At 44.1% G+C, this 24859-nt stretch overlaps 12 protein-coding genes across 12 annotated transcripts; 6 read left to right on the forward strand and 6 right to left on the reverse strand.

Moving 5' to 3' along the window:
* Positions 1–397: 397 nt before the first annotated feature.
* Positions 398–2634, reverse strand: EAE97_002548 (uncharacterized protein). The gene is made up of 2 exons (XM_038873059.1): positions 2491–2634; positions 398–2433 (listed from the first exon to the last, which is right to left on the reverse strand). The coding sequence occupies exons 1-2, from the start codon at positions 2555–2557 to the stop codon at positions 1181–1183; spliced, it is 1320 nt and encodes a 439-aa protein (XP_038736265.1). The 5' UTR covers positions 2558–2634; the 3' UTR covers positions 398–1180.
* Positions 2635–2840: 206 nt separating this feature from the next.
* Positions 2841–5293, forward strand: EAE97_002549 (uncharacterized protein; the record flags this gene model as incomplete). The annotated part of the gene is made up of 2 exons (XM_038873060.1): positions 2841–3506; positions 3558–5293. 2 exons carry the CDS (start codon positions 2841–2843, stop codon positions 5181–5183), a joined length of 2292 nt encoding a protein of 763 aa, XP_038736266.1. The 3' UTR covers positions 5184–5293.
* Positions 5294–7119: 1826 nt separating this feature from the next.
* Positions 7120–7794, forward strand: EAE97_002550 (uncharacterized protein; the record flags this gene model as incomplete). The annotated part of the gene is made up of 1 exon (XM_038873061.1): positions 7120–7794. One exon carries the CDS (start codon positions 7120–7122, stop codon positions 7792–7794), a length of 675 nt encoding a protein of 224 aa, XP_038736267.1.
* Positions 7795–9050: 1256 nt separating this feature from the next.
* EAE97_002551 (uncharacterized protein) lies at positions 9051–10140 on the forward strand (the record flags this gene model as incomplete). Its single annotated transcript, XM_038873062.1, has 2 exons — positions 9051–9346; positions 9396–10140. The coding sequence occupies 2 exons, from the start codon at positions 9051–9053 to the stop codon at positions 10138–10140; spliced, it is 1041 nt and encodes a 346-aa protein (XP_038736268.1).
* A 162-nt stretch (positions 10141–10302) lies between these two features.
* EAE97_002552 (uncharacterized protein) lies at positions 10303–11985 on the reverse strand (the record flags this gene model as incomplete). Its single annotated transcript, XM_038873063.1, has 1 exon — positions 10303–11985. The coding sequence occupies one exon, from the start codon at positions 11983–11985 to the stop codon at positions 10303–10305; it is 1683 nt and encodes a 560-aa protein (XP_038736269.1).
* Positions 11986–12820: 835 nt separating this feature from the next.
* EAE97_002553 (uncharacterized protein) lies at positions 12821–13950 on the reverse strand (the record flags this gene model as incomplete). The annotated part of the gene is made up of 4 exons (XM_038873064.1): positions 12821–12958; positions 13009–13502; positions 13556–13668; positions 13778–13950. The coding sequence occupies 4 exons, from the start codon at positions 13948–13950 to the stop codon at positions 12821–12823; spliced, it is 918 nt and encodes a 305-aa protein (XP_038736270.1).
* Positions 13951–14170: 220 nt separating this feature from the next.
* Positions 14171–16366, reverse strand: EAE97_002554 (uncharacterized protein). The gene is made up of 3 exons (XM_038873065.1): positions 16056–16366; positions 15669–15990; positions 14171–15617 (listed from the first exon to the last, which is right to left on the reverse strand). Exons 1-3 carry the CDS (start codon positions 16188–16190, stop codon positions 14722–14724), a joined length of 1353 nt encoding a protein of 450 aa, XP_038736271.1. The 5' UTR covers positions 16191–16366; the 3' UTR covers positions 14171–14721.
* Positions 16367–16599: 233 nt separating this feature from the next.
* Positions 16600–17850, forward strand: EAE97_002555 (uncharacterized protein; the record flags this gene model as incomplete). Its single annotated transcript, XM_038873066.1, has 1 exon — positions 16600–17850. The coding sequence occupies one exon, from the start codon at positions 16600–16602 to the stop codon at positions 17848–17850; it is 1251 nt and encodes a 416-aa protein (XP_038736272.1).
* A 58-nt stretch (positions 17851–17908) lies between these two features.
* On the forward strand, positions 17909–19857 carry EAE97_002556 (uncharacterized protein; the record flags this gene model as incomplete). Its single annotated transcript, XM_038873067.1, has 3 exons — positions 17909–18944; positions 19061–19195; positions 19386–19857. Exons 1-3 carry the CDS (start codon positions 18658–18660, stop codon positions 19855–19857), a joined length of 894 nt encoding a protein of 297 aa, XP_038736273.1. The 5' UTR covers positions 17909–18657.
* A 1136-nt stretch (positions 19858–20993) lies between these two features.
* EAE97_002557 (uncharacterized protein) lies at positions 20994–22106 on the reverse strand (the record flags this gene model as incomplete). Its single annotated transcript, XM_038873068.1, has 3 exons — positions 20994–21318; positions 21396–21924; positions 22001–22106. 3 exons carry the CDS (start codon positions 22104–22106, stop codon positions 20994–20996), a joined length of 960 nt encoding a protein of 319 aa, XP_038736274.1.
* A 239-nt stretch (positions 22107–22345) lies between these two features.
* On the forward strand, positions 22346–22830 carry EAE97_002558 (uncharacterized protein; the record flags this gene model as incomplete). Its single annotated transcript, XM_038873069.1, has 2 exons — positions 22346–22642; positions 22696–22830. Exons 1-2 carry the CDS (start codon positions 22448–22450, stop codon positions 22828–22830), a joined length of 330 nt encoding a protein of 109 aa, XP_038736275.1. The 5' UTR covers positions 22346–22447.
* EAE97_002559 (uncharacterized protein) lies at positions 22803–24363 on the reverse strand (the record flags this gene model as incomplete). The annotated part of the gene is made up of 3 exons (XM_038873070.1): positions 22803–23491; positions 23545–23637; positions 24087–24363. 3 exons carry the CDS (start codon positions 24361–24363, stop codon positions 22923–22925), a joined length of 939 nt encoding a protein of 312 aa, XP_038736276.1. The 3' UTR covers positions 22803–22922.
* Positions 24364–24859: the final 496 nt, after the last annotated feature.

Below are 24859 nucleotides of genomic sequence, written 5' to 3' on the forward strand. Positions count from 1 at the left end.
AAAAAATTCAATGTATAATTGATTCCCTTGGAGAGATTTGGTGTACCGCTTTTTTCGGCTACATAGAGACAATTTTCACCTCGTGCCGCAACCGAGCCGAGCCTTATGAACGTCCTGATACCCCGTTGCTGTAATTAAGCATTTCCAAGGTTGTCTGTAGTTACTGCACACATAATTTCCGATGATACTTCGGCTCTTCCGAATACCAAGGCGTGAGGGTTTTCTGGAGTGTGGAATCTATTGAATACGGAGTACATGATGTCGAGGAAATGGGGATTAAGGAAGGGGTGGCCATTGTTCGATGGATAGGTAGGTCTAATACGATTTCAAGTCCTTGATTTCGGTGTGGGTTCACCAATATACACATGATCTGCCGCCACACCTAGTTTCGTAACCTTCAAAGCTGATTTCAATATGTTCATCGTATCCTTTGCCTACCTTACAACTGATGTCCGGAAGATGTTACATGGAACATGGATAAACAATGAGTATCAAATCAAACCAAGCAACTATAACAAACTACTTTAATTTATACAGGGCAATGTCTATCAACCATGAAGATCCTTGAAAGGAATTTTGTTCTGCATCTGAGAAATCGGGCAAAAACTTAGCACTCTTGTGTAGCATAATGATATAGAAATCCAAGCCATTATTCGATGTATATTCCATACGCCATTGCATCATCTGAGAGTCTTTGACCATAAGCCTCCGGGTTAAGGTATTTGGGCAGGCCGTCAAGAAATAAGACGATTTCGCTGGGGTTAAACCAATCAACCGACACAGGGTTAGGTGAGCTGGTATTGTGATGGAGGGTCTATTAACTAACTATGAAGCTTTCCTTCGTCAGTTGGCTTCCTTTCTTGAGTACCGCGACAATTTACAACACTTTTGCGGTTGTGTTGCGCAGTTGAGACGAAGGGTGGAATAGAGTTCTGGGATGTCAAATCTCTGGCAGCCATACTCATGAGAGATTAGCACTCCACAGATGAATTCCTGAACAAGCTCACGATATTCTCTTGGTCCTTGGATAGTCTAAATCCAAGAAAGTTGTACCATAGTTCGGTGGTCAACCTTGATTTGAGCAAGCGAATATCAGATTTCGAAAGCGAATGGCAGAATTCCAGCATGAAAAAGGGTGGCTTACACATTCATCTGCACAAATGACCAGACAATTTGATGCTCATGCAATAAAAATGCTATCTACAGCCATCTTAGCCATTTTGAGGATCTCCAAGCACCCCCTTGTTCTCTCCCCATAGCATTGCCTAACAGTCAAATCTGCAACCTTTAAATCTGGGAAGTGGCCATGCTCTAGCGATCGCACGCCCGCAGCGACTTGTGCATCTAATATATTGTGACGAGCGTTCTGTCTTTGCTCCATCTCGGAAATGAGATCTCTTAATCCTTTGTACTTGAATCCAGGTTGGTCATGACCATAGATGTCAGCTCGCAACAAAGCTCTTACAGTAGTTCGCCACTCTGCTGGTTGCATTTCTCTATCTGCTACGGATAATGCGTTACCTATGCATTCTACTGCCTCATTAATTGGCCTTTGGTGCTCGCATAAACCACCATATTCAAGATACCTAAAGATTTTGGTCTGCCCTTTAGCAATTGCCTCAGCAGTGGCTTCATCGACCATCTTTAGCAAACGGCCGTATCCATTCGCTATAATAGGTAGTATGGTTCCGATGAGCATCGTATTTTGGAAAGCCTCAATAGGAGGTGTGGGTGAAATTAACGCTATCGCACCACATGAGGGGCACCAGATGGCTTTCGATGCCACAATACTGGCGCCACGAACTACCTTTAAAGCTTCATCGATTTCACTTGGGAACTGTTGCAATGCTGATAGTGACAAATACATCGATGATAAGCAGCTGCATTTATCGCCTGATATTGGAAAGGGACCATCACTACCACTAGGCGAAGAGGAGGAAGGGTTTGACCCCGTTGATAATTCAGCTTCTTGGTTGGCTTCGGGTTGCGCTTTACCCAGTTTTTCCATATTTATATCACTAAAGTCGATGGGGGCAGGTCCTAGCATATCAACGTTTCCAAAATGCCATATGTTCCTGCCATCATCTACATTTGAGGCGCGGAGAGGATGTTGGGTGTCAAGAGGGAGAGATTGTGGAAATTGCTGAGCAGCATCAAATCCACTGAAATTCGAATTAGTAAAATATGGTTCAGCGAAGTCGTTATCATCGAAATTGTAAAGTTCATCGCCAAAGAAAGGGAGTAGTGTGCCATCGTCGAGAAGAGGTTGTAGGTTGTTTTGTGTATTGGGTGGTTCATCTCTAATAGTTTCGATAAATTGACGTTTTCTTGGTCTTCCCATTTGTTTCTGTTGAGAGTAATGACATGATACGTTTTCTCGCACACATCTTTCACATCCATTAGGATCTTTTGAGCATGCAAGTTTCCTGGTTCCTATGTCCAATCAGTAGTTGTACTGAACATGATACTTTCTAGTTCTAGGTAACTCACTGCACTCATCACAAGCCCGACGTTTTGCCGCAGTATCCTTTTGTTTACCTGTTGAATCCATCACCATGAAAATCACCTTGCTAAGAAATGGAAATGTGAATTTAGATAATTGATGAAGCAAATGGATCTCAATTCAATGTAAAGATGGCTAACAGTAGTTTCTGACTGTATTTCATATGTAGAGCAGGGTTCGAGAGGCTCAGAAGAGGCTACTGACATGCTCCAAAGCAACAAAAGACGCTAAGATAACAACCTCCGATAAGCCCTTCGACCAATTTTTCCAGGAAAAAAAATCTACTAAAGCTTTCGGATTCTAAACAGTGCCCAAATTATTGCAAATTATTGTAACAATGGCACCTCCAACAAACCAACGAAAGCGCAAAGCGGTTACCCGAGATGAACCTGAGTTATCCGATGTCGAATCCGAAGCAGAATTTGGTGACGGAATTTTAGAAGGAATCTTGTCGCAAAGCGAAGATGAATCCGACGACAGCGCAGCAGAGGAGGACAGTGAAGACGAAGAAGATTTGGATGAGGAAGAACTCGAGGCATTGGATAGCGATGAGGTACCCTCAGAGAATGGTGAGGGAGACGCATCTACGACAAGAACTTCCCTCAGCAAAGCCAATGCCGACGATGACGATGACAAGCCCAACTACACTGTGGTGAAGGATGCTAATGGGGGAGAACGTTATGTTTATGAAGAGATAGACCCAGTCTACGACTCGGATGATTCAGATGCCCAAGAGCCAACTAATACTATTGGAAACATCCCATCGTCTTTCTATGATTCTTATCCTCACATTGGTTATGACATCAATGGAAAGAAAATTATGCGACCTGCCAAGGGTGAAGCACTTGATGCATTGCTGGACAGTATCGATATTCCAAAGGGATGGACAGGTCTTACAGACCCTTCTACAGGCAAGCCTCTCAACTTGACTCAAGAGGAATTGGAGGTTCTGCGCAGAATACAAACAAATGAAGCTCCTGAAGATGGTTACGATCCATATCCTGTAAGCATCTCTTTTCATATCTATGTTGTATCATTGACTAACTTGGTATAGGATTATGTTCCATATTTCAGCGGCGTCGAGGAGATCATGCCTCTGAGCTCAGCTCCTGAGCCTAAACGACGTTTCCTGCCATCCAAGCATGAAGCAAAGCGAATCATGAAGATTGTTCGGGCAATTCGAGAAGGTAGAATCTTACCATATAAACCACCGCAAGAGCGCGAGGAAGAGGAAGAAGAACACCACTACGATATATGGCAGAATGAAGAAGCGCAACCAGATCACATCATGAAGATTCCAGCTCCAAAGCCACCTCCACCAGGATACGATCTAAGTTACAACCCACCTCCTGAGTATCTCCCATCTAAAGCAGAAAGAAAAGAATGGGAAGCTACAGATCCTGAGGATAGAGAAAAGGAGTACCTACCAACGGCATATGATTCTTTACGAAAAGTACCGGGATATGATAAGTTTATCAATGAAAGGTTCGAACGTTCGCTTGATCTCTACTTGGCACCACGAGTTCGCAAGAATAGGCTTAATATCGACCCTGCTTCTTTACTTCCAAAGCTACCAAAGCCAGAGGAACTTAAGCCTTTCCCAACTATCACGCAGACGCTATTCCGTGGTCATGATGGCAGGGTGCGAAGCTTGGCCATTGATCCATCTGGAACGTGGCTGGCTACTGGCGGTGATGATGGTACTGTTCGTGTTTGGGAACTTTTGACCGGAAAACAACTCTGGAGTGCGCAGATAGGAGATGAGGAAGCAGTTAATGCTGTTAAGTGGCGCCCAGCGAAAGACGCTATTATACTTTCTGCCGCGGCTGGAGAGGACATATTCCTCATGGTACCTACCATAATTGATCCTGTTTCTGAGAGCAACAGCCGAGAATTATTAGATGCCGGATTTGGTTATGCGACAAATGCTACCCAAGCACTTACGGCCAATGGACAGAAGAAAGAACCTGTTGCTACCTGGGCTCGTCCTACCTCACGTCTACAAGATGAAGGTGTACTAATCAAGATCACTGTAAGATCCACAGTCAAGGTCATCAATTGGCACCGAAGAGGTGACTTCTTTTCTACTGTATCTCCTACAGCTCAAAAGTCCGCCGTTGCAATCCACACTCTCTCGAAACATCTCACACAAATTCCATTCAGACGTCTGCCTGGTATCGCCCAAACTGCTCAGTTCCATCCCTCTCGGCCCATTTTCTTCGTTGCCACTCAACGCACAATCCGCAGTTACGATTTACAAAAACAAGAATTGGTCAAGATCATTCAACCTGGTGCTCGCTGGATCTCTTCTTTCGATATACATCCTGGAGGTGACAACCTCATTGTTGGTTCCTATGATCGTCGTCTCTTATGGCATGATCTCGATCTTTCTACCCGCCCATACAAGACTATGCGTTTCCACAACAAAGCTATTCGAGCTGTCAAATACCACAAAGGTGGTCTTCCATTGTTTGCAGATGCTAGTGATGATGGAAGTTTGCAAATTTTCCACGGAAAGGTTGTAAGCGATGCGATGGAGAACGCTACTATCGTACCAGTGAAGGTTTTGAAAGGACACAAGGTCAAGAGCGCTTTAGGTGTCATGGATCTGGACTGGCATCCAAAGGAGCCTTGGCTTGTTAGTGCTGGTGCGGACGGTACATGTAGATTGTGGACTTAATAATGCAGTGTTCAAAAATGGAGTATGAAGGTGTTTACAAGGTTGTCATGAGGTTCTGTTAGATATCAATGGTAGAAAAGCATGAAGAATTTGATAATTTTTACAATTGATTTTGCTTTGTTATTTCATTTCCTGGTCTCTACAAGTGCTTGAATAAGAATGCGAACATCAGTCCGTCATCCCCAATATTTGATCCGCGACATTGTCGTCATGATGCGTATGCTTCACTCTATGTCCTATTAGGCAGCTGCTTACTCGTCTTTGTAGCTTGCCAATTTATACCTTCGTTTCTGCGAATTAGCACAACTTACAAATTAGGAAGCAGTGGAAGATACATACGTCACATAACATGTAGAACCATACTAGGAACACTTTGAGGCTCAAAAACAAAGGGACTAAGCGTATGAAAAGCGTCTTACATTCCAAACCACGCGGAGGGCGGCGACTTCCGAGAATCCCCTTAGACCAATTCCTTGGCTCTACAACCTCGCCCCAATTTCACAAGATACGAAATGTTGGAGACTGATATGAATTTAGGTGCTTGAGATTACAACTAGCATGACTTCCAGTCAATCAGACGACAGGCGTTCATCTCAGCCCTTGCTGTGCGACTCAAGGCTGCACTTGGCGAGCGGTTGCCTTTGGCAAACATATTGTGCAGAGTTACTGGAAGAAAGTAAATTAGGATGAGGAATCATGTGCTAAAGCATCGAGGCAGTATCGGACATGAGACGAAGGGATCGACTTCGCGCGTCATTGCAGTCAACAATTTTAACCGAGCGGAACATCTTCATGTCTCTGTGGGTATCCATATCGGGGTGTAACATTCAGGGCAATGCCGAGATTCTCAGAAATCTAGCTTTCCAGCACAAACCAGTTGAGGAGTTCCTGCACAATTCATTTGTTTTGAAAATGGTGAATAATCATGATAGAGGCAGAGAGTCGGAGTAGCCACCCATGGAACGAACCCATGTGATAACCTCGGTTAAGAGACCTAGGTTCAATTGAAAGTAATCTTGGGCAACATATAGCATACAGGCAACTACTTTCATGATTGTAAATTTCGAATCTTCTTCAAGATAAACTGAACTTTACTTCATGATTGGTGTGCCCCTGGCTGGAGAGATAAATGTCAAGTGATATCAGCCGAGGATAAGCGCAGCCATGAAATGGCAATCAACGGGTAATTACCTCAAAGCTTTATGTACTCGCAATTCAGAGGAGCACCAAATTCTAGCCCAAAAGTGTCGGCAATATTATGGCAGGCATTTTTTAACAAAGTGAGGCGGACAGCACCGCCTCGAGTGAATGGTTCAAACATAACCTCGTATGATACGGAATTCGAATCCCGCCCTTTATCGGCGGCTTGTTTTGCTCCTTCAATTCCGCCACATTCATGAATTCGCGCGCAGAAGGGCGTTGGTAGCAAGATACAACAAGCAGTAAATGTGCTTTTTCGATAATGCACATACCTGTTCGATCTTATACACTCCGATGTTCGGATACCTTCATATGACCACCAAACGCTCTGAGCCAGCACAGAGTCGATACCTAAGCCGCCCTTTTAGCAAAGCATGTATCCGAGCTCTGTAGTGTAAGAAGGACCTAAGTAGATTCATAAGTATCTGGTTTTCTCCTTGATTTTCCTCTCTTCATTCTTTATCAACGAAGTTATTCAACTTTCAAGCCTCGTTTTGGCAATTCGCACTTCGAGTCAAGCACATATATCGTAATCCCAGCCTTCTCATCTGGTAACATCTAACCTCCCTTTATTTCCCGCATTAGTAGCATACTACCTTGACAAACCACCAATCACATCGGACTCCTTCGGTTAACACAACCATCATCCGTTCCTGACCCATTTCGTAAGTCATTCGCCCAAGCCTTGTCAGACGCCTCATATCTAATATCCCGAAAGTTCTTTTAGCCTTTCAGGATGGCTCCTCCGGTCTATAATGATAACACTGAAGACAATTATCGAACTGATTTAGATGACTGGACTGTCATTTGTCAATTCTGTCTCAAACCCGTCTCGGCAACCAGGCCTCCTTTTTACAATGAGGTTAACTGTAGTTGCTCAGGGCTTGGCACTCATTCTGCTGGCATAATCTCGGTCACTCAGCATGATACCCAATTGTGGGAGCCAAATATTACTGGTTATGAAGAACCTGCCTATACATATCAACGACCTGTCCAGGGATATGCTTCCTCATACAACCAGACTTCAACTCCGCATGAAGAACTTCTTGTTTATGAGAACAGCAAAAAGTTCAGGGACTTCGAAACCAACTGGAACGATGATGATCTCAAAAATGGTACCAAAAATACTCAAGACCAGCCATACTCTGTCGGAGGCCATTCATGGGCTCTCCGTTCCTGGCTGAAGGAAAACGAGTCTTCATACACTCTCGCATCCAAATCTTCATCAATGAAGGCAAAGAAGGGAAGCAAGCGAGGTGACTCCAGTATTCATAACTCTGGTAGTAGTTTGGAACTCGGACAACACGGATGGGGACCTGATCCTCTCATAGAGACTGGTGCTTGGACGAGTGATCAGTACCAAGATACAATTGAGAACACATTGGCCATGAGTGGCATGAACGATTCTTAGTCGTGGCATTTGGCGTAGTCGTTTTGGTTCCGGCTTAGTATGACTATTCTAGGAATTTGGTCTAGGAACAACTCTGGAATAGGTCATGTATTATGGAGTCTTTTCTTGGTTCGATAATTTTTGATTTTCAGTGAAAGGGGTGTTGGCATAGAGGTAAATTGACTTAGCAACAAAATTTCGTTATGGGTTCGCGAGACTTGGGTGCTAGAAGGGGCAATAGGAGTTATTCAATCCAGTCTTTCATTATAAATTCTCAAATCTCAAATCACTTTGGAAAACTCATATATTTTGAGCATATCTTACGGCCTTGAGCGTATACGTGATCGTTCCTTCCTAATTTTCTCCAGTTCTCCTTTCCGATATTGCCCACCACTTTATCAAATTTACAATCTCAAATTCCCATCCCCCCCGCTTCCCTTTTTTTGTTCTAATCAAGTGTCATGTTCCCAATGAATCTCAAAGTGTGTGCAGAATCTAATCAATATTGGAGGAGAATTGTAGAGTAAAGAACTAGTTCATCTAAGGGTTCATCTCTGACTACTTTTCTCACTATCTTTTCCTATTAGCACTTATTCTTCTGCATTCTCATTTATACCTTCGTGATTACATTAGGATACCCCCCTCCGTTCTCATCTGAATCCTTTCTTTCGATACCATCTTGCGAGCCTAGAGTCAAGGGATGGAGCTGGCTGACCAAAACAAACGAGGCCCTTACACATGAGAAAGAGGCTTCAAATGCTTTCTATTAGATGGTGAATTCATCTTGGCATTCTTTTGTTTTGCATAACAAAGTCTCCTGTTCTAACTATCATTCGGCCCCGAGGTGATTGTCTACAATTTCAAAATTTGATCCGTAATCCATCTGTTTTTTTGCTTGTCTCCTGTGTCTATTTCATCCACTGTCTTCTACATCGCACTCTCTTTGAATTGCTCTCACTCCTATCACAGTACAAAGTTTCTCGCTGATGTAGTCATTGGTTACTGGAAATATATCCATCAAAAGGAGCCATCCGTTCAGAAGATACTGCAGCGTTGCAGTGTTAATAATCATCCACCCCGTACCTAACAGTATTGTTCAATCTCTATAAGATTATCCCACAATTTGATCTTGTTTCTTATTTCTTACCATAAACACATTGTTGAGTTCTATCCATTTTGTCTCAGTAAGGTAGCTTCTTCAAACTTCTTTCCCCGAAGAACAAGTTTACCATACAACTCATTAAGTTGTCACCTCTTTCGCGGAATCTATTACCGAAATGCCTCCTTCAAGCTATTTCAAACAGTGGCCGGAATTCCCTTCCAATGTGCCAGTGGCCTATATGTCAAGAATCTCCTTCAAGAACTTGCAAAGCAATAATTTCAACGAATCTGCGAGAATGTTCGACGCATGTAGAGATCAAGGTCACTTCCTACTTGACTTGAGAGATTCTAATAACGGAGAGACCCTGTCTAGCGAGGCAGGATCGATGATGGATGTTGGTAGAGAGACACTTGATCTTGATCGAAAGATTCTGGATTCGTTCATGTATAAGCCACCAAAGAGAATGGTTGGGTATGCAGTCTGGATATCTCTTGAGAGAAAAGAGCTAATACATGATTAGATACAAGCCATCTCGGACTCTTCAGACCCCCGACGGACGCATAGATTCCGTCGAGTTCATCGCTATTTCCCAAGATGATGCTGTTGGAAACAAACAACCATTTACTAATCCGCAGCCAGTAGAACAGGACCGCGATAACATCAAGAGTTTCTTTGAACACGCTCACGGAGCACTCGACCTAATCCATTTCCATTTAGACATGAGCATGGGTTTAGCGCCAGGTACTCTTGAAGCTTTGAGCTCTATCAACAAAACCTCTGACACAAGCATTAGAATGTTGTGCACTCGACCCAAATCAGTCAAAGAGGAGTTCGTCACCCTTAACAACCATACAGACATTGGATCAATTACATTATTGTTCACAGTTTGTGGTGGCCTACAGGTCTTGGGAGCAGGAATAGAGAACATCGAAGCTAATTGGAGATATGTTAGACCGGAGCCCGGTTGCGTCATTGTTCTAATCGGAGATACAATGGTAGCATGGACTGCGGGAGCTTTGCGTGCTTCTTTGCACCGTGTGGTTACTGCGCCGGGAAAACAGGCTGCTGCAACAAGATTGGGTCTAGGATATTTCCTGAGACCTTCTCATTCTACGAAAATGTCTAGATTGATTAGTGACAACGGTACTATCCCTATGCTCGCACCGGGAGAGGTTGGGGATGAGCGCGGTGTTACAGAATGGGCGCAGTGGAAAGCGAATGGAGATGTAGCGGCGGCGGTTAAGGCGGCAGGCAAGGGAAAGTAGTGAGTTTAAGCGATTGTATTAGTTAAGAAGAGATAATGAAGGGTACTTGTTCATTCTTGATTTAATAATACCAGGAAATTTACACAAATATATTATCCACTTTCATGTAAATCTCTTATGCTCTGTAAATTTTGTTCTTTGAGTCGTCTCCCCCTCGATAGCTTATACTTTTAAGCCCTCTAACCTCCCCACCACAAATTCCATCAAAGCCCCCGCTTCGACTCCGTTCACATCTTCTCTGACCCCCAAACACCTCTCCACCACTTCTCTATACCCCCTCCCAACTTTACTCCCCAATCCCGGCACTAAATTCTGCACTACAATCTTATCCCTGAATTTTTCTGCCGAGTAATGCGGTTTATGATACGTCTGCAGTGTTTTCCACAAACCAATCTCTAATAATATCAATCCTAGAGAATAAATATCAAAGGATTTACAATACTCTTTGCGTGGACAAGAAGAGGAATGTAGAGACGAAGGATGACGGTGGAGATCCGCTGCTGTAGGGTTGCGAGATGCGATGGACATTTCCCCCATATGATCTGGACGGGAAGCGTCGAAACCGAGGAGATATGGTGTGCTTATGTCTGGTAAGTTTTCCCGTTCCTTTGAGATACGGGGGCTTTTCGTGTATGCGCTGGGGAAAAATAGGATATTGGAACTACAGAGATTTTTGTGCAGCCAGTCTAAGGAATGGAGAGACCAGAGGGCGACAGAAAGTGTATGGGCGAGTTTAAAGCGGTCGCCTAGGTCGGGGGTGCGGAAATCGTTGCTGGTGATGAGAGAATTGAGGGAGGAGGAGGAGGAAGACGGGGAACGATAGATAAGTCCGTAGCGAGAAGATGTGCTATCGTCCGTGTAGCCAAGACAATCAATTGTATGGAGATCTGGATGACGATCAGAAGCGCTATGAATCATGCGTGCGAGATCATCTATTCGACGAAGATGATTTAATCGAGCATCGAGGTCTTCTTTTTCGTATTCTACCCATTCAACTATAATTTCTTGTGGCTCGGCTAATGATGGGTTTCGATATTGCCCATGAGTTCTTCCCATGTCTGTATTCTTGACCACCAACGCATGGCGTCGGATCTTCAATGTATAAGTTGGCTTGAAATTCTTGGTTTCCTTCTCGTCTAGGTTGATTCTCAATTGTTTGAGATTAGCCGAGACATTCAATGCCGGATACACCCCACTGCTCGCCGCCTCCAGATCTTTCAGCTTGTCTAAATCTCGATGCGCGCCTTGTAATAGTTCATTTGTCCACGTCCTGTGCAGAGTTGCCAGTCTTGATGGTGGAAACAGCTGTTCCAATCCATTATTATAATCTTTCAGATCCTGCAAAAGTACTGTGAACTTCTCCTTATCACTGATAACCCATTTAACCTTCTTCGACAACTCACTCCTCAAACTCAATTTTCCCATTCCAAAGCCTCCTTTCTCTTTCTCCACCTCCCTATCACAACTTTCCCTTCTCTGAATCTGATCTCTCCCTCCACTCTCCTCTACAACCCCATACTTCTCTCTTAACCTCTGAAAATCTGTAATAGTCCTGTACAATTCACTTAGAATCTCCATCGCCAAACCTCTCAACCTCGCATTGCCAATCCCCTCTTCTCTTTTCAATTCCTCCTCAAATTTCCCCTCCAAAACCCCCCACTCCCTACCCCAAACCAATAATCTCATCTCCTCGATCTTAATTTTGCAGATAAGTTTTTCCGAGTCTCGTGAGAGATCAGAGGCGGTTGTGAAGAGTGAGTAGGCTGTTATACAGCCGGAGAAGATTTGACCAAGAACTCCAACAGCTCCGACGATCGAGAGAGCTGTGCCGAGGACTTCTGCCATGGCGTAGGTAATAGGGGATGTGAGATGAGAGAGGTAGTTTTGAGGAGCACACGAAGTGTAGGTATACTGCGATGTTATTGCATAAGTATATACAAGACAACGCTACCTAATAAACAGACCTGTACATAACGAATAGGCTAATACCCAATCTCGTGTTAAAATACACATCAACATTAATAATCAATGTGGATGAAAGATATCGGTTATATCATTGAAAAAATACCTACTCGTACTTATAATATAAACTTGACAGATCAGCTTGTGATTAGTGAGAGAGATGAAAAAGTTTGGTTGCAGGTGATGATAGTGGCTTACTAGGATTAGCAATGCAGGTCAGAGGTTGGTCTGCGGCTGTCTGCCACTCGTGATAGGTGGGATGGGCCATCTTGCATTTCTACTGTGAAATTGTGCAAGAAATGACTTCGTTATTTTCACCTTCATACGGTGGGATTTATTCTTGCAGCTTCTTTCTGATAAAGTGCAATCTCTTTGGGATGTGCTAATAATGCTCTGTTGTCTCGAGTCATGTTGATGGTCCGACCTCGAAACAATAGTCTTTTCATTTTATTGAAACACGCAGGCAACATATTTGGCTCATAAGTCATTCATATACTTTGTAGATTGCCAGTTCTGAGATTTACAGTCAGAAGATGTTGACGCTGTACTTAAAGTAAGCCGCCCAATCTGCTGAATCTCCCTTTCAAGGAAGACTTGATAACAATAATAGAAAACTTTCCCTCATCAAATTGAACTCCGCCCTAAATGCACGGCTCGCTGTTTGCTTTTTTCCTGAACCTTCACTCCCCTGCTCTCGTTTCGACCTCACCACCGAGGTTTAGTAGACCTTCTTCTTCTCGTCAATGGAGTATTTCCCTGGTCCGCTGTTGACAAGGAGGAGGAGACCTCCTACAATAGATAGAATTTGGAAGAAATCGTATTTTGCGAAGTCCTTGTGGGGGTGGTGTTCGTGAAGCTATGGTAAATTAGTCAAGTGCCCCGCATAAGCAATAGAGCTTTACTTACAGTCCAAAAGTTGTTTACCAATACATTAAAAACACTCAAGATAAGCACAAGCATGATAGCACTGAACTTTGCCTTGAAGCCCACGACAACCATAACACATGCAACGAGACCGAAAAATGCCACAATCACTCTCCAAACACTCCAGGTGCCACTGAAAACGAATCCGACGAAGAGGAAGATCAACAAGACACGACCAGCAAGCTGGAAGTACATTTTGCGGTCTTTCTCATCGATCTCCGGGAGACCAGCAAAAGCCTTTGATTTGCGGACCCATGAATCGGACAGAACCATCAATAGGCCACCCATGACCGAAAGGTTTCGGAGGAAAAAGTTGAGATCGAAGATAAGACCGTATCCAAGAGCTTGTACGACTACTACACCAATCAATCCACCAACAGCGTAATCCGAGTATCTTCGTGTGATGACAAGTGTAGAGCAGGAGACCATTGCGAGTACGTTAACGATCAGGAAAAGATGTGTAAGACCGCTTGGGACTAGAAGATTGTTAATTATGCCGTGCCATGTTTTGAACAGATAGGTAGCATACTGTGTCGGTAATCATGCAGATATAATAGTTGATCGCTCCACTGCGTAATTATTCTCAATGCATCTTCCAGGAATGTTACGACAATCAAGAATCGACCGATGGCTGGCAAGTATCTGCAGAAAAGTAGGAGTTAGCAGATTGAAAAAATACAAGTAAATTCAAACACAGAATTAGACCCCTCAAGCTGTCCTCTGCGGGGTCCCCTGAGGGATATGAACATACGGCTTGACAGGATCACTTAATGTATCCAAGAAATCCTCAATCTTGCTTGTCTGTTCTCTGATCGCATCGAGAGTACCAGGTTCGTTCTGCTTATCCATACCACCCATACTTGGTCCTCCTCCGAATGAGTTCTGCCCACCTAAACCATACCCTGCATTACCGCGTATCGACATTGTCGCAATTTTGCTGAACTTGCACCAAATCAAAGAGAGTAAAAGAAGTCGAACCGAATTGTAGTCAATTAACACCAAATAGTGTCTTGTACCTGCGAAAGGTGGACTGGTATTATCTCAAAGGGGTGGAGGTATGAAGAGGAGGAATGAATGAACGTTTTGAAGTTTGAGGTCTTTCTAATAAGATTCTCGGTAGAACTACCTAAAGGACAGATTGAATAATGATCCGAGGAACCTAACGAACCTAACGAATTACCCCATTTAGTACTGCTGCTATATGCGGAATGGAATACAATCAATCTATTATTTATTTTGCTGGGTGAATGTTGAAATTAACAAAGCTCTTTGTACTCGTATTGAAAATCAATTATCATATTCACAATAAAAGTATTTTTAACATCATCACATCATCATCATCATTTATGGTTAAAATCAAAGCCAGAGAAAGATAAATCTTTAAAAGTTTAATATTCTCCGTACTCATTCTTAAGGTTCCACTGTAGGATGTGCCCATCACACATGATATTTATAGCTGTGATTTTCTCCTCGGTACCCAAAGTAGTAAGCTGATGTCTCTCGTCAATCTCCATCTCGCGATTCAGGGGGAATTTTTTGACGATCTTTAGTGTCCTGATGTATAACTCCCAATTCAGATAGCTTGATGCCGCCTTACCGGATTCTAAACGATATCCCGCTATAACGCCTTAAATCATAATGGTAACACATAAATACGATCCGAAGAGTTATTGTTTTTTTTAACAAGCGAAGTCCTTAATGGAAAGCACTCAGATCCAACGGGACACTACTTCCACGACCAGCTCGGTATTTTTTGGGCCCACCAATAAAATCTCGAGGTTTTGGGAATACCGATTCATCTGTAAATTTCCATCGTGGGTCATTGATTGTGATTCTTCTGCTAGAACTGGAGGCTTGCGGTAAACTACCATTTGATGAGAGGGTGTAAGAACTAGAATCCATTGTGTAAGTTCTTCCTTGTTGCTGACTTTGACTTCTTGATATTGGTGCCGCTGGGGGTGCCGCTGGGGGTGCAGCGGGCGGAGATGGTGTTCTGTGCGACGATATAGAGGGAGGCCCATTAGATGGAGGCGGCGGCGGTGGAGGAGGAGGAGGTGCACTCATTGGTGATGCTTGACCAGCAGCACGAATTGCTGCTTGGATAGCGAGACTTGGGTTACCTCCGTTAGTCGAAGGTGGAGATGTTGGTGGAGGTGGTGGAGGTGCATGTGATCGAGGTGGGTTACTGGGAGGACGTGGAGCTGGGGAAGGTGGTGGCGGAGGTGCAACAGGTGGCGGAGGTGCTGAAGAAGGAGGTGGAGAGGCGAATGCCGGAGGCGGTGGTGGTGCGCCTGACAGCGCTGATGATGGCTTTCGAGTTCCAGGGGGTGGAGGTGGTTTTTTGCCAATAGGGGGTGGTGGCCCTTTGAGAGAGGCTGAGGATGCAGGACGAGAGATAGATGGCCCGCCGGTCTTTCTCAGATTCGCAACTGAGGGCGCAAATGCGGGAGTACTAGAGCTAGGCTGAGGAGGAGGCGGCCTGATTGATGGTAAAGGCGGAGCTGCGTTTGTTGGAGGTCTGGGAGCAGCCATACCTGGCGGTCTGGGAGCAGAGAATTCTGGTTCTGGTGTAGTTGATGAGTCGCGGTTTGCTGTAAAAAGAAATTAGATATATCTCAATTATATAGAATGTAAAACCTTACCGCCAGTATCCACTCCTCCACCTCGCTTTTTCAACTTGGGCATGCCACCTGCGAATATTCCTCCCAGCTGTGGAGGTTGTTCCATCCCCGAGACCGCATTATTGGTCCCTTGATTACTATCACTTCGAGCTCTATTTCCTCCTGGTACTGGCGGTGCGCCAAATCCACTGGGAGGTTTTGCCATTCCCGGTACTGGTGGAGCACCTCCTATTGGCGCCGGTCCAGAACCATTGGACACTTTGCCTACTATCGGCGCCGATCGATCATTAGTCACAGCTTTCTTGAGTGCTCTTCCCTTCGTGATATCCGATAAGAGTGCGCCCTGTGGTCTGATTAGCAAAACCAACTTGACAAGCTCAAAGTAAATGTACAGCTGGGAATTTTTACTCTATTGGCAGCAACTTTCGCAGGTGGTCTGGATGGCATAGATCCTGGAGCTCCTCCCGGCGGCGGCGGTGGAGGTGGACCTCCAAATCCTCCAGGAGGAGGAGGAGGAGGTGGTGGTGGTGGTGGAGGAGGCATGATTTCGTGGATAACAGTTGTTTAATCTTAATCTTGAGATTGAACAACGTTTAATACAATCTCAAAGGGGTCCTTTGGCCGAAAGACTTGGTGTTGTGTTTCATTCAAGCTTGAATTTCAAGAAAATATGTTCAAACGGAATGAAATAATTGTATGTTTCAATGCTTCAAAGGAGATGCCTAATAGAATAGAAACTAGGAAAGTTAAATCGGGTTCATACATTGTATTCGTCGTCACGATTGTGGCTCATGCATCAAGTTCAGCCTTCTATATTAGTCAGCCATGTCATGCACAGGGGTACTGAGCAGGGATGTGACATCTTGATAGGATGCGGGCTCAGTGGTCTTGACTACAACCTGTCGAAAAACCTCAAATTAAAGATACCGGAAACTTGATATCACCCTACACAATGTCAAAACGCCTTTTCAAGCCTCGTTCCGACGTATGTCGTATATGCGACTTCATCACTTCTCAGCAATCATCTCTAAGACCACAGCGTCAATTTTCGCAAGTAATAAACACTACCCCTCGCACATTTACCACCACTACCAGGAAGCGATCAAGCAAGCCTCCAAAGTCTACCCCTTTCAACTCTTTGCGCCAATATTCAAGCCCAGCTCATGTACGAGCATCCCGGCATGTCACAGAAGCAGAACTCGAGCAGGGATTAAGGCGTGGAATCGATGCCTGTAATAAATTGTTTTCAGAAACCGTAGCTTCGGAAAAGGCCATTCTAGATGTTTTACACACATGCCGATTGATTGCCGCGGACGTTGCTGGAGAGCCTGCTAAATCATCAGAAACAAAGAAGGATGTAACTGCTGCCGCGTCTTTGCTTTCCTTGGCTGATCGAGGATCGAAGAAGCTGCGAGTCCAAAAACTATCCCGCGAGAATCAACTTTTAGTGGATGAGCTCTCGCGAGCCCTATTTTCGATTGTTTCCCATGAGTCTATCTTCATATCACCAGAAATTTTAGAAGTATATATCAGCGCACAGTCATGTCTAGGAAAACCCGAGACTTTTCCAGAAGTATTTTACATGTATGCGAACAAGCCGATACCAATTGAGGGCTCCAAAGGAAAACAGTTCAAAAAACAGAATCCAAACAAGGTCAATAATGCCATACCAGTTGCCGTGGCAGGTCAAGCTTTACAAACCGCAATAGATGCCAGGGAATTAGATGTAGCTATGGATATCGTTGATACAGCATATGCGCAAAAATCATTTCGCCGTGCTAAATTTATCCGGAAAGGATTGTTACCCACCACCGGGCTTGCTGTGGCACCTTTTGGAGCGTATATTGTTGCATCACAACTTGCCATGTTTCAGGACTCCATGGAACCCGGCATGGCCACAAACATCGCTTTTGCTGGAATATTAGCATATATGGGGTTTACCACCACTATCGGTATTGTAGCTGTGACAACAGCGAATGATCAAATGGATCGCGTGACTTGGGCCCCAGGTATGCCACTGAGAGAGCGCTGGATCCGTGAAGAAGAACGGGCAGCGATAGATAAAGTCGCGGGATCATGGGGTTTTGATGAAGAATGGCGGCGTGGCGAAGAAGAGGGCAAAGATTGGGATCGATTGAGATTGTGGATCGGCAATAAGGGAATGCTGCTAGATGCAGTAGAACTTATGGAAGGCATGGAGTAGTTAAGCTTTAGGGAGGTATGAATAACTAGCCTTTCAGCTTGAAGTCTGTTGCTTTGATTTCGCTAGCGCGGATATCGCTTATGATCATGATTTTGAAAACTATCAAACTTTATGTCTTCCATTCGGTAAAGACTTTATACACGTTATTCTTTTCGGAATCCTCACTTCGATTCAACTGATTTTGCGAGTGCATAATTCAAGCCAAAGCGGTACATGAGTACGACAAATCCAGGATGTACTCAATTAGATCCCTTACTCGCTACTCGTTCTCGAGCATAAAAGTTGTAAACTATTTCCACTAGTCTCACTAGTTTCACAAGCGCAGAGACGGCTTCAATGATAGTGAAATCCGGGGTAGTCTAAAAGCTCCGAAGTTCTTCAACTACAAAATATGATGTTCACTGGATGAGATATGAAATTGTTCAACCTGTGTCTCTTTCGAAGGGATTTGGGCAAGAATTAGTTTTACTACGAACGACACATCCAATTTAATTTCTTCATTGCCAAACTCATTCTCAGCAATCAACATGCCATCTGATTTGACAAATCCAATGCAACTAGAGAAATGTCTAAGCATGGCCATTTCATGCCCGACCTAAACATGAGCGCAGTAAAGAGTATCTTCTGGATTCTCTTCTTAATTGTTCTCATCATGTTAACCATTGCAACGAGTGCCTTTACTAAAAGTGCCCATATAGCCACATATGTTTGTCGCCTTGTCGCCCCATTCATGTGCTATAAGTCCTCCCTGCCGGGCAATTAACACGGGTTCCCAGACACATCAAAAACGCAGAATTGCGTCCGACAATGTCTAGAGGTTTCTACCCAAGACTGCTCTCCATCAGTAAAGAGAACCATCGTCGCACTCAAATTCGATGCATCTATGTCTCTTCCCTCTGTCTCGTTGTCGCAATCACCTGCGCAGTCTTCAAAGCTTTCGCCGCATCTACTCTCATTTTCTGCCATCAATTAGATATAGGATTCTTATATTGGTCATTCTGGGCCTTGCTTCAAGTTGCCGGTACTTTTGCCATTTTTGGTGTCGGATTGGCTCAGTTGTGCTCGTACATGGGAAGGGAATCGCTTCCAGTCAAGTATGTATTATAAGCTGCCCGTCGACCACTTTCAATATCCCGTCTTGGTCAAATATCTCATCATGTTTGGAGAACCAAGCTAGCTTGAACTCTGACTGACTGGTATCTACGAACAGTGGGGCAATTGGAACACCGGTTTTGATCATAGCCTGGTTAGGTATGGCACTTGAATATTTATGTAAAGGATGGTTGAGCGAAGAGGCATTGAGAAGCTTTGAAACCTTTGTCGATGGTTTAATGGATTCTCCTCCGTAAGTTCTTTCTAATCTGTTAAACTTTCAAGGTACCCAGCAATTTGCACTGTAGCCCGACAATCAGGGGCGTTAAATTTTCAATAAGTTTGAAATATTTAAATCATTTGAAAGGCTGTATATCAAGATTATTTTAGATTCTATTTCGAAATACCTAGGGACTTACAATCTACAAGCGAATACTCACCAGCCAAAGTAAACCCATCGCTAAAGCCGAGAACCAAGCCAGCGCGTCCTCCGTTCCAACTGCCGAACTCTTAGGGCTTACACTCGATAATCGTCCCATCATTGCGCCCAACAGATTATCTGGCGCACCCCATCCCACGGCTCATCATTTAAGTACTACTGATGATGGTCGTTCGATATACATACACATTGCCATATCGACTGATCCCATTGATGCCGATATCAATAGTACATATGCGAGACCCAGTTTGTCTATAGCTGCTGGGAAGATGGAACAACCAGGCAGAACATCTCGCACCGTAACTTTTGACTGCAAACCTGAAGCATCGTCTGCGCCCGTTTCATGGACAACCTCTCGAGCAACTTTACTTGGTTCGATACGTGGTGAAAGGTTCAAGGCGAAAAGCCCTATCAGCGTTGTTGGAAGTAGATGGGGACCAACGAACGTGTGTGAAGATGATGTGCAAGAAGCATAAGATGGGAGCCGGGCTCTCGACGGTCGCGATTGCAATCTGATAGTAAAGCGTTGATGATTTCTTTCGACACTGGCTGAAAAATCTGATCCCTACGAGATTGAAACCCTCCACATTCAGTCTGCCATTCTACACTATCCGAAAAGATAGATGGGAAGTGGAGGATCTAAGACCCCGAAAATACTATCTACACACAGTGATATATCACCTCATTTGAGAATGAAAAAGGGGAAGGCCCTTTTGTTTATACCACAGTCGTTCTTGAGATCCTCAAAATGACAACCAAAAGCGTTTCCTATCCTTTAGGATATTCGAATACTCCTATAGTTTTCCGGCGATCAAATCAAAGACAATAAATACATTAATAACACTCTGCCTACGTTATGTTTTCCGCGGCATTAGATGACACCCCTTCTACCCCATATCTGATGTACAAATCATAGCCCGTATTCATCTTTCAATCTCATCATTCACTCTCACCCTTCACTGCCTACCTGCCATTACCATCTACCATTGGAATACAACATATGAATGATAAATATCATTCCAAAAATCGACTTATCAGCCATATCAACATCAACACCCACAACACTTTCCGCATATTCTCACGTTTCAACCTTGGAACTATTCGAATTATAACCAAAAGTAAAAAGCACGCTCCTGGTAAGCTTAGGTAACGTCAGTACATATCCACATCCATAACCCCCGACAAGCTTTCTGTACCTACGCAAAAACACAACCTGAAACATAGTGTACGTAGCTCGAGACATCTACTACGGCCTTTCCTATCACTCCTACTTCCATATAATGGAAAGAAAGTACTCATTAACGTCGATGATAACATCATTCACTTCCTTAATCTATGCTCCCTTATTCACTCTTGTCTTCGGCAAACACTCTCTTCCCCCTATCTATGCTTGCTCGTTTCACATATTAAGCGTATAAATGAGAACCAAGCCTCCGACGACCACAAGCCTCACAGCACAAATACAAAGCAACGCAAATTCTGAGAGATATTTAAGCTTTTGCTCTTCTTATAAAATCTCACGCTGTGCATAATAGGACGATCTATCTGATAAGGATATGCTCAACGCTTTCGCACCCTCATCTCATTTCATCACACCCGTGTAGCTCCCATACTAAACCGCTCTCCCTGCCTTCCCAACCTGTATAATTTCGCCCGTCCTCTGCTCATCACTTCTCAACACTGGCCAACTAGCACCGTCAGCCTTCACCAATGTAACTTCCAACTTTGTGCCCATAATTTTGAATGATGATGCTTCTGTATCAATTGCACCAAAGAGTGGAACCACAGTCTTATAGCGTTTGGGAACTGCGTCTGTGGTAGGAAGATCAAGAGTAAGTTCTTGAGGGGCGGAGAAAGATACGACTGCATCCTCCTTCTTAATCTTTTTGAGGAAAAATGAGGCGATGACTGAGGTTGCTGTTTGGTAAAAATCGTGCCTGTAATTTATCATCATTAGCATTGCACTAACAACCGCTTCGAAAACGCTGTCTCATAACAAACAAAACTAACTCACCTAACGGTGTCCAAAATCTCCTCACCCCCCTCCTTCCCCTTCCCCTTCCCTCCACTGCCAATGAACAAATGTGAACCCTTGGTCTTACATCCTTCGATTTTCATAAACTCATCAAACTCCAAAACTCTCCTCTTACAGCAAGTATAGCCCTTGCTACCCTCATGGAAAATAGGCACACCAGGGTGGAACACACATTTCTCCCCCTCTCTACTCTTTCCCTCATATTGCTGACCACAAGCTTTCCTCCTGCAGGTTTTACCCACTGGAATTTCTAGCGACGCATCATCATCCTCAGATTCTGGTGCTGGGGGAGGAGGGGTAGCTGTGGCTTGAGGAGCTGGTGCAATTGGAGCTCTAGCAGGTTCGGGAGGAGGAGAGGGCGCTGAAGAAGCTTGTTCAGATGCATCTGGAGCTGGTTTCTTCTCTACCTGAGGTGGATGATCTGTGGTGCTGTGTTTGCCGGTTGTGCATGGTGGAATAGCGAGGAATTCGTCGAAAGTTAGGACGCGGGGTTTGCAGCATTTCCAACCTGTTTTTGGGGCACATTTTAGTTTCGTGTACAAAGATATAGAGCTACATAAAGTGAGTGGCATGAATCAGCATACCTTTTTGGCCCTCATGGAAAACCGGTGGTCCAGGATGGTACAAACAGTCTTCTTCAGGATCAGTATAAACCTTTGTACAAGATTGATGTACACATTTTTGCGCCATATTGTCTAACTTTCTCTTGAATAGAAATTCGGAGATAATGAAAGAAACCTTGAGAAAAGACTGCTGGTTCGAATATAAAACTTTGTGTATCGTGTAAATTGAAAAGTCGACATCGGATCTTCCTCCCCAACTTCTAGAATGCTCTAAAGTATTCTGCCGTAAAGTGACTCTCACCGCCTTTTGACATCCCAGTCGGTTCGAAGTTAATCTGAACGGGGAGAGGGGAGAGCAAATCAACCCTTGCCCCGGAGCGAATCATCCTGTGAGCTACTATCAAACCGACTTTGAGGCTCATACCAAACAGATCATTGAAATATAAAAACTTGGCATCCTAGATCAATATGTTTCCAACGACACGATTACTCCAAGCATGTCGAATCACGCTTTTCACAAGAGCTAATTGTTCACTCTGTACCAACGCCAAAGATACATTATTTAAAGTTCGAGATACAAGACCATTTGTATATAGAGAGATTGCTGTTATGGAAGACGGACAAAAGCACTGGAAGGATTTATACGAATTTGATACACCCGTGGTTGGTTTACCTCGACCCAAATAAAGCCAAAGCTTGCTAATATTCTCTATTAGATTCACGTTAGCAGGGAGGACGCTGGGGAGGAGCAGTCTGAATTGGCATCCAAAGCAAGAAAATTGATGCATAGATTTACCGAGGAGGAAGTCAAAGCGAAGATGGATGAAGTAGAAGGGGAAAACTCTGTCTGATTTATGCCGAAACTGTACCTCTACAATCTATTCTAATATCCGAAGGCCTTTTCGTACGGTTCCGAATAAGTATATGTACACCAATCATTGATCTATCTGCCGTAAGGACCAGTCAATTTGGGGCCATCTTCTTGGCCCTTTGCCTTGTTCACGGCAGCGATCACACCCTGTGGTAAAATATGCATATCTGTTGCAACACTCATCATATGGAACCCCTGATCTGCGTACCCTTTCGCTTGTTCTCCACTCGTACAAAAGATACCGGCCTTTTTTCCAGCTGTATTTGCCGCCTTCAAGATCTTTGCAATTGCAGCATGAAGATTCTCGTGCATTTGTCCTGCAACGATGGGATGACCAATGTTGTTGCCAAGATCGAAAGGACCAATGAAAAGAACATCAATGCCAGGAACAGCAGCAATGGCATCTACATTCTCCAACGCTTCCTTGGTTTCGATTTGTACCATGGTCAGAATACTCTCATTAGCTTGCTTTAGATATGCATCAGAGTTCAATTCGGGGTTGAAGCGCTCATGAGGAAAGGGTGATCCAAAGCCTCTTTGACCTTGAGGCGGAAACTTGGCACTTTTCACGAGCTGTTCGGCTCCCTCGGCTGTGTATAGGAGAGGTACAAGTACGCCATGCGCACCACAGTCCAGAGCCCCTGTTGAGCCATCAATATCTACAAACATATTGCAATACATCTTGGTGACTTACGCTTAACCATCCATCCTTGATTATCTGGAATTCTAACTATCGGACTCACCCCGCACGCAGCAATTGCTGGAACTGCATCATGCATTGCAGCATCTGTTGGGGCGTCAGATAAGTGGCGGTAAATTTTCAAAAATATAACTTGACGTCCTCTATTGACTAATTCCTGATTTCAAAAGATCGCGATAGAAGTGCTTAGTGTATGAATGAAAGGGCCTCAACAGAAAACAGAATAGGCTTTGGATAATGAATGGACACTCCAACAGCCCCGACTGCAGTTCAAACCCAGGAATTTCGAATGCTCGAGATTTTTTGAACGCCGGAATGTAGTTTGATTGCCCAAATTTAGCTGCTGCTTCATAGAACTCCAGTACCTATCATTGCCTGGCGACATGCCAGACAACCAGCGAGTTACCGTGGCAGTGATTGATACCACTCGGTATAGTAGAGTCATTTAAGCTCAGCGAATAAGTTTGTCTATGAGCTCATGAATGTATAGAACACCAACAAGTGGCTTAACATGACACCAAAATGAAGTGACTCACCGTCTATATTCCCATGCTCGCAATCTACCAAGACCCAATCAACACCTGTCCTCGCCAAAGTCCTCGAAACGTTGGCTCCTGGAATCATCTGCCAGCAGCCCGTCGCCGGTCCCTTGCCCTCCTCCATCACTCTCCTCAAGCGATTTGCTTCTTGCATGATTGTCGCCATTTTATGGTAACTGTGTCCGTTTTTGACTAGAAGGTTCTTCGTTAAGAACTTTGAGGAAGAAAGAAAAGTCGAACTAGATCTCCAAACAAGGTTGCAACGAGAAAGCATGAGGTATCAAGAAGCTGAGAAGTAACTTTATCTTTGTGTATGTCACTGATGTAGAATTGCGCTATCGGACATACTGACGGGATATGACTATTTTTACCCCACATTTTGCTGTCCTGCATAATGATAGTTCCTGCTTGAAGGATATGGGAAGGAGGGGTTGATTATGTTATAATTGATTGGACAGTCATTGTCTCCCGTCCAGAAGTTACTACTAGAGCTTTCTATGAGTTTTAGATATTGAAAAATGATTGAATTGGTGCTCTGTTAGCTGTTGCATGTTGAGGAAACGACTCCCAAGATTAGATACGTCTCGAACATCGAGCCAACATGAAGATAAAACAAATTTATGTAATTTGTCTACATTGCCAAATGCGGTAAAACATTGGTTTTCCCCAAAATGGGAATTTGATATCCCATCTCGAGAGAGCTAAGAAATTACCTAAATAGAAGCTCGTGGGGAAACAAGTACCTCAGAAGGAAGGTGGGGGATTGTGGT

Source organism: Botrytis byssoidea, assembly GCF_014898295.1.
Source record: "Botrytis byssoidea strain MUCL 94 chromosome Unknown BBYS_004, whole genome shotgun sequence".
In the NCBI taxonomy this organism is placed as follows: Eukaryota; Fungi; Ascomycota; class Leotiomycetes; order Helotiales; family Sclerotiniaceae; genus Botrytis; species Botrytis byssoidea.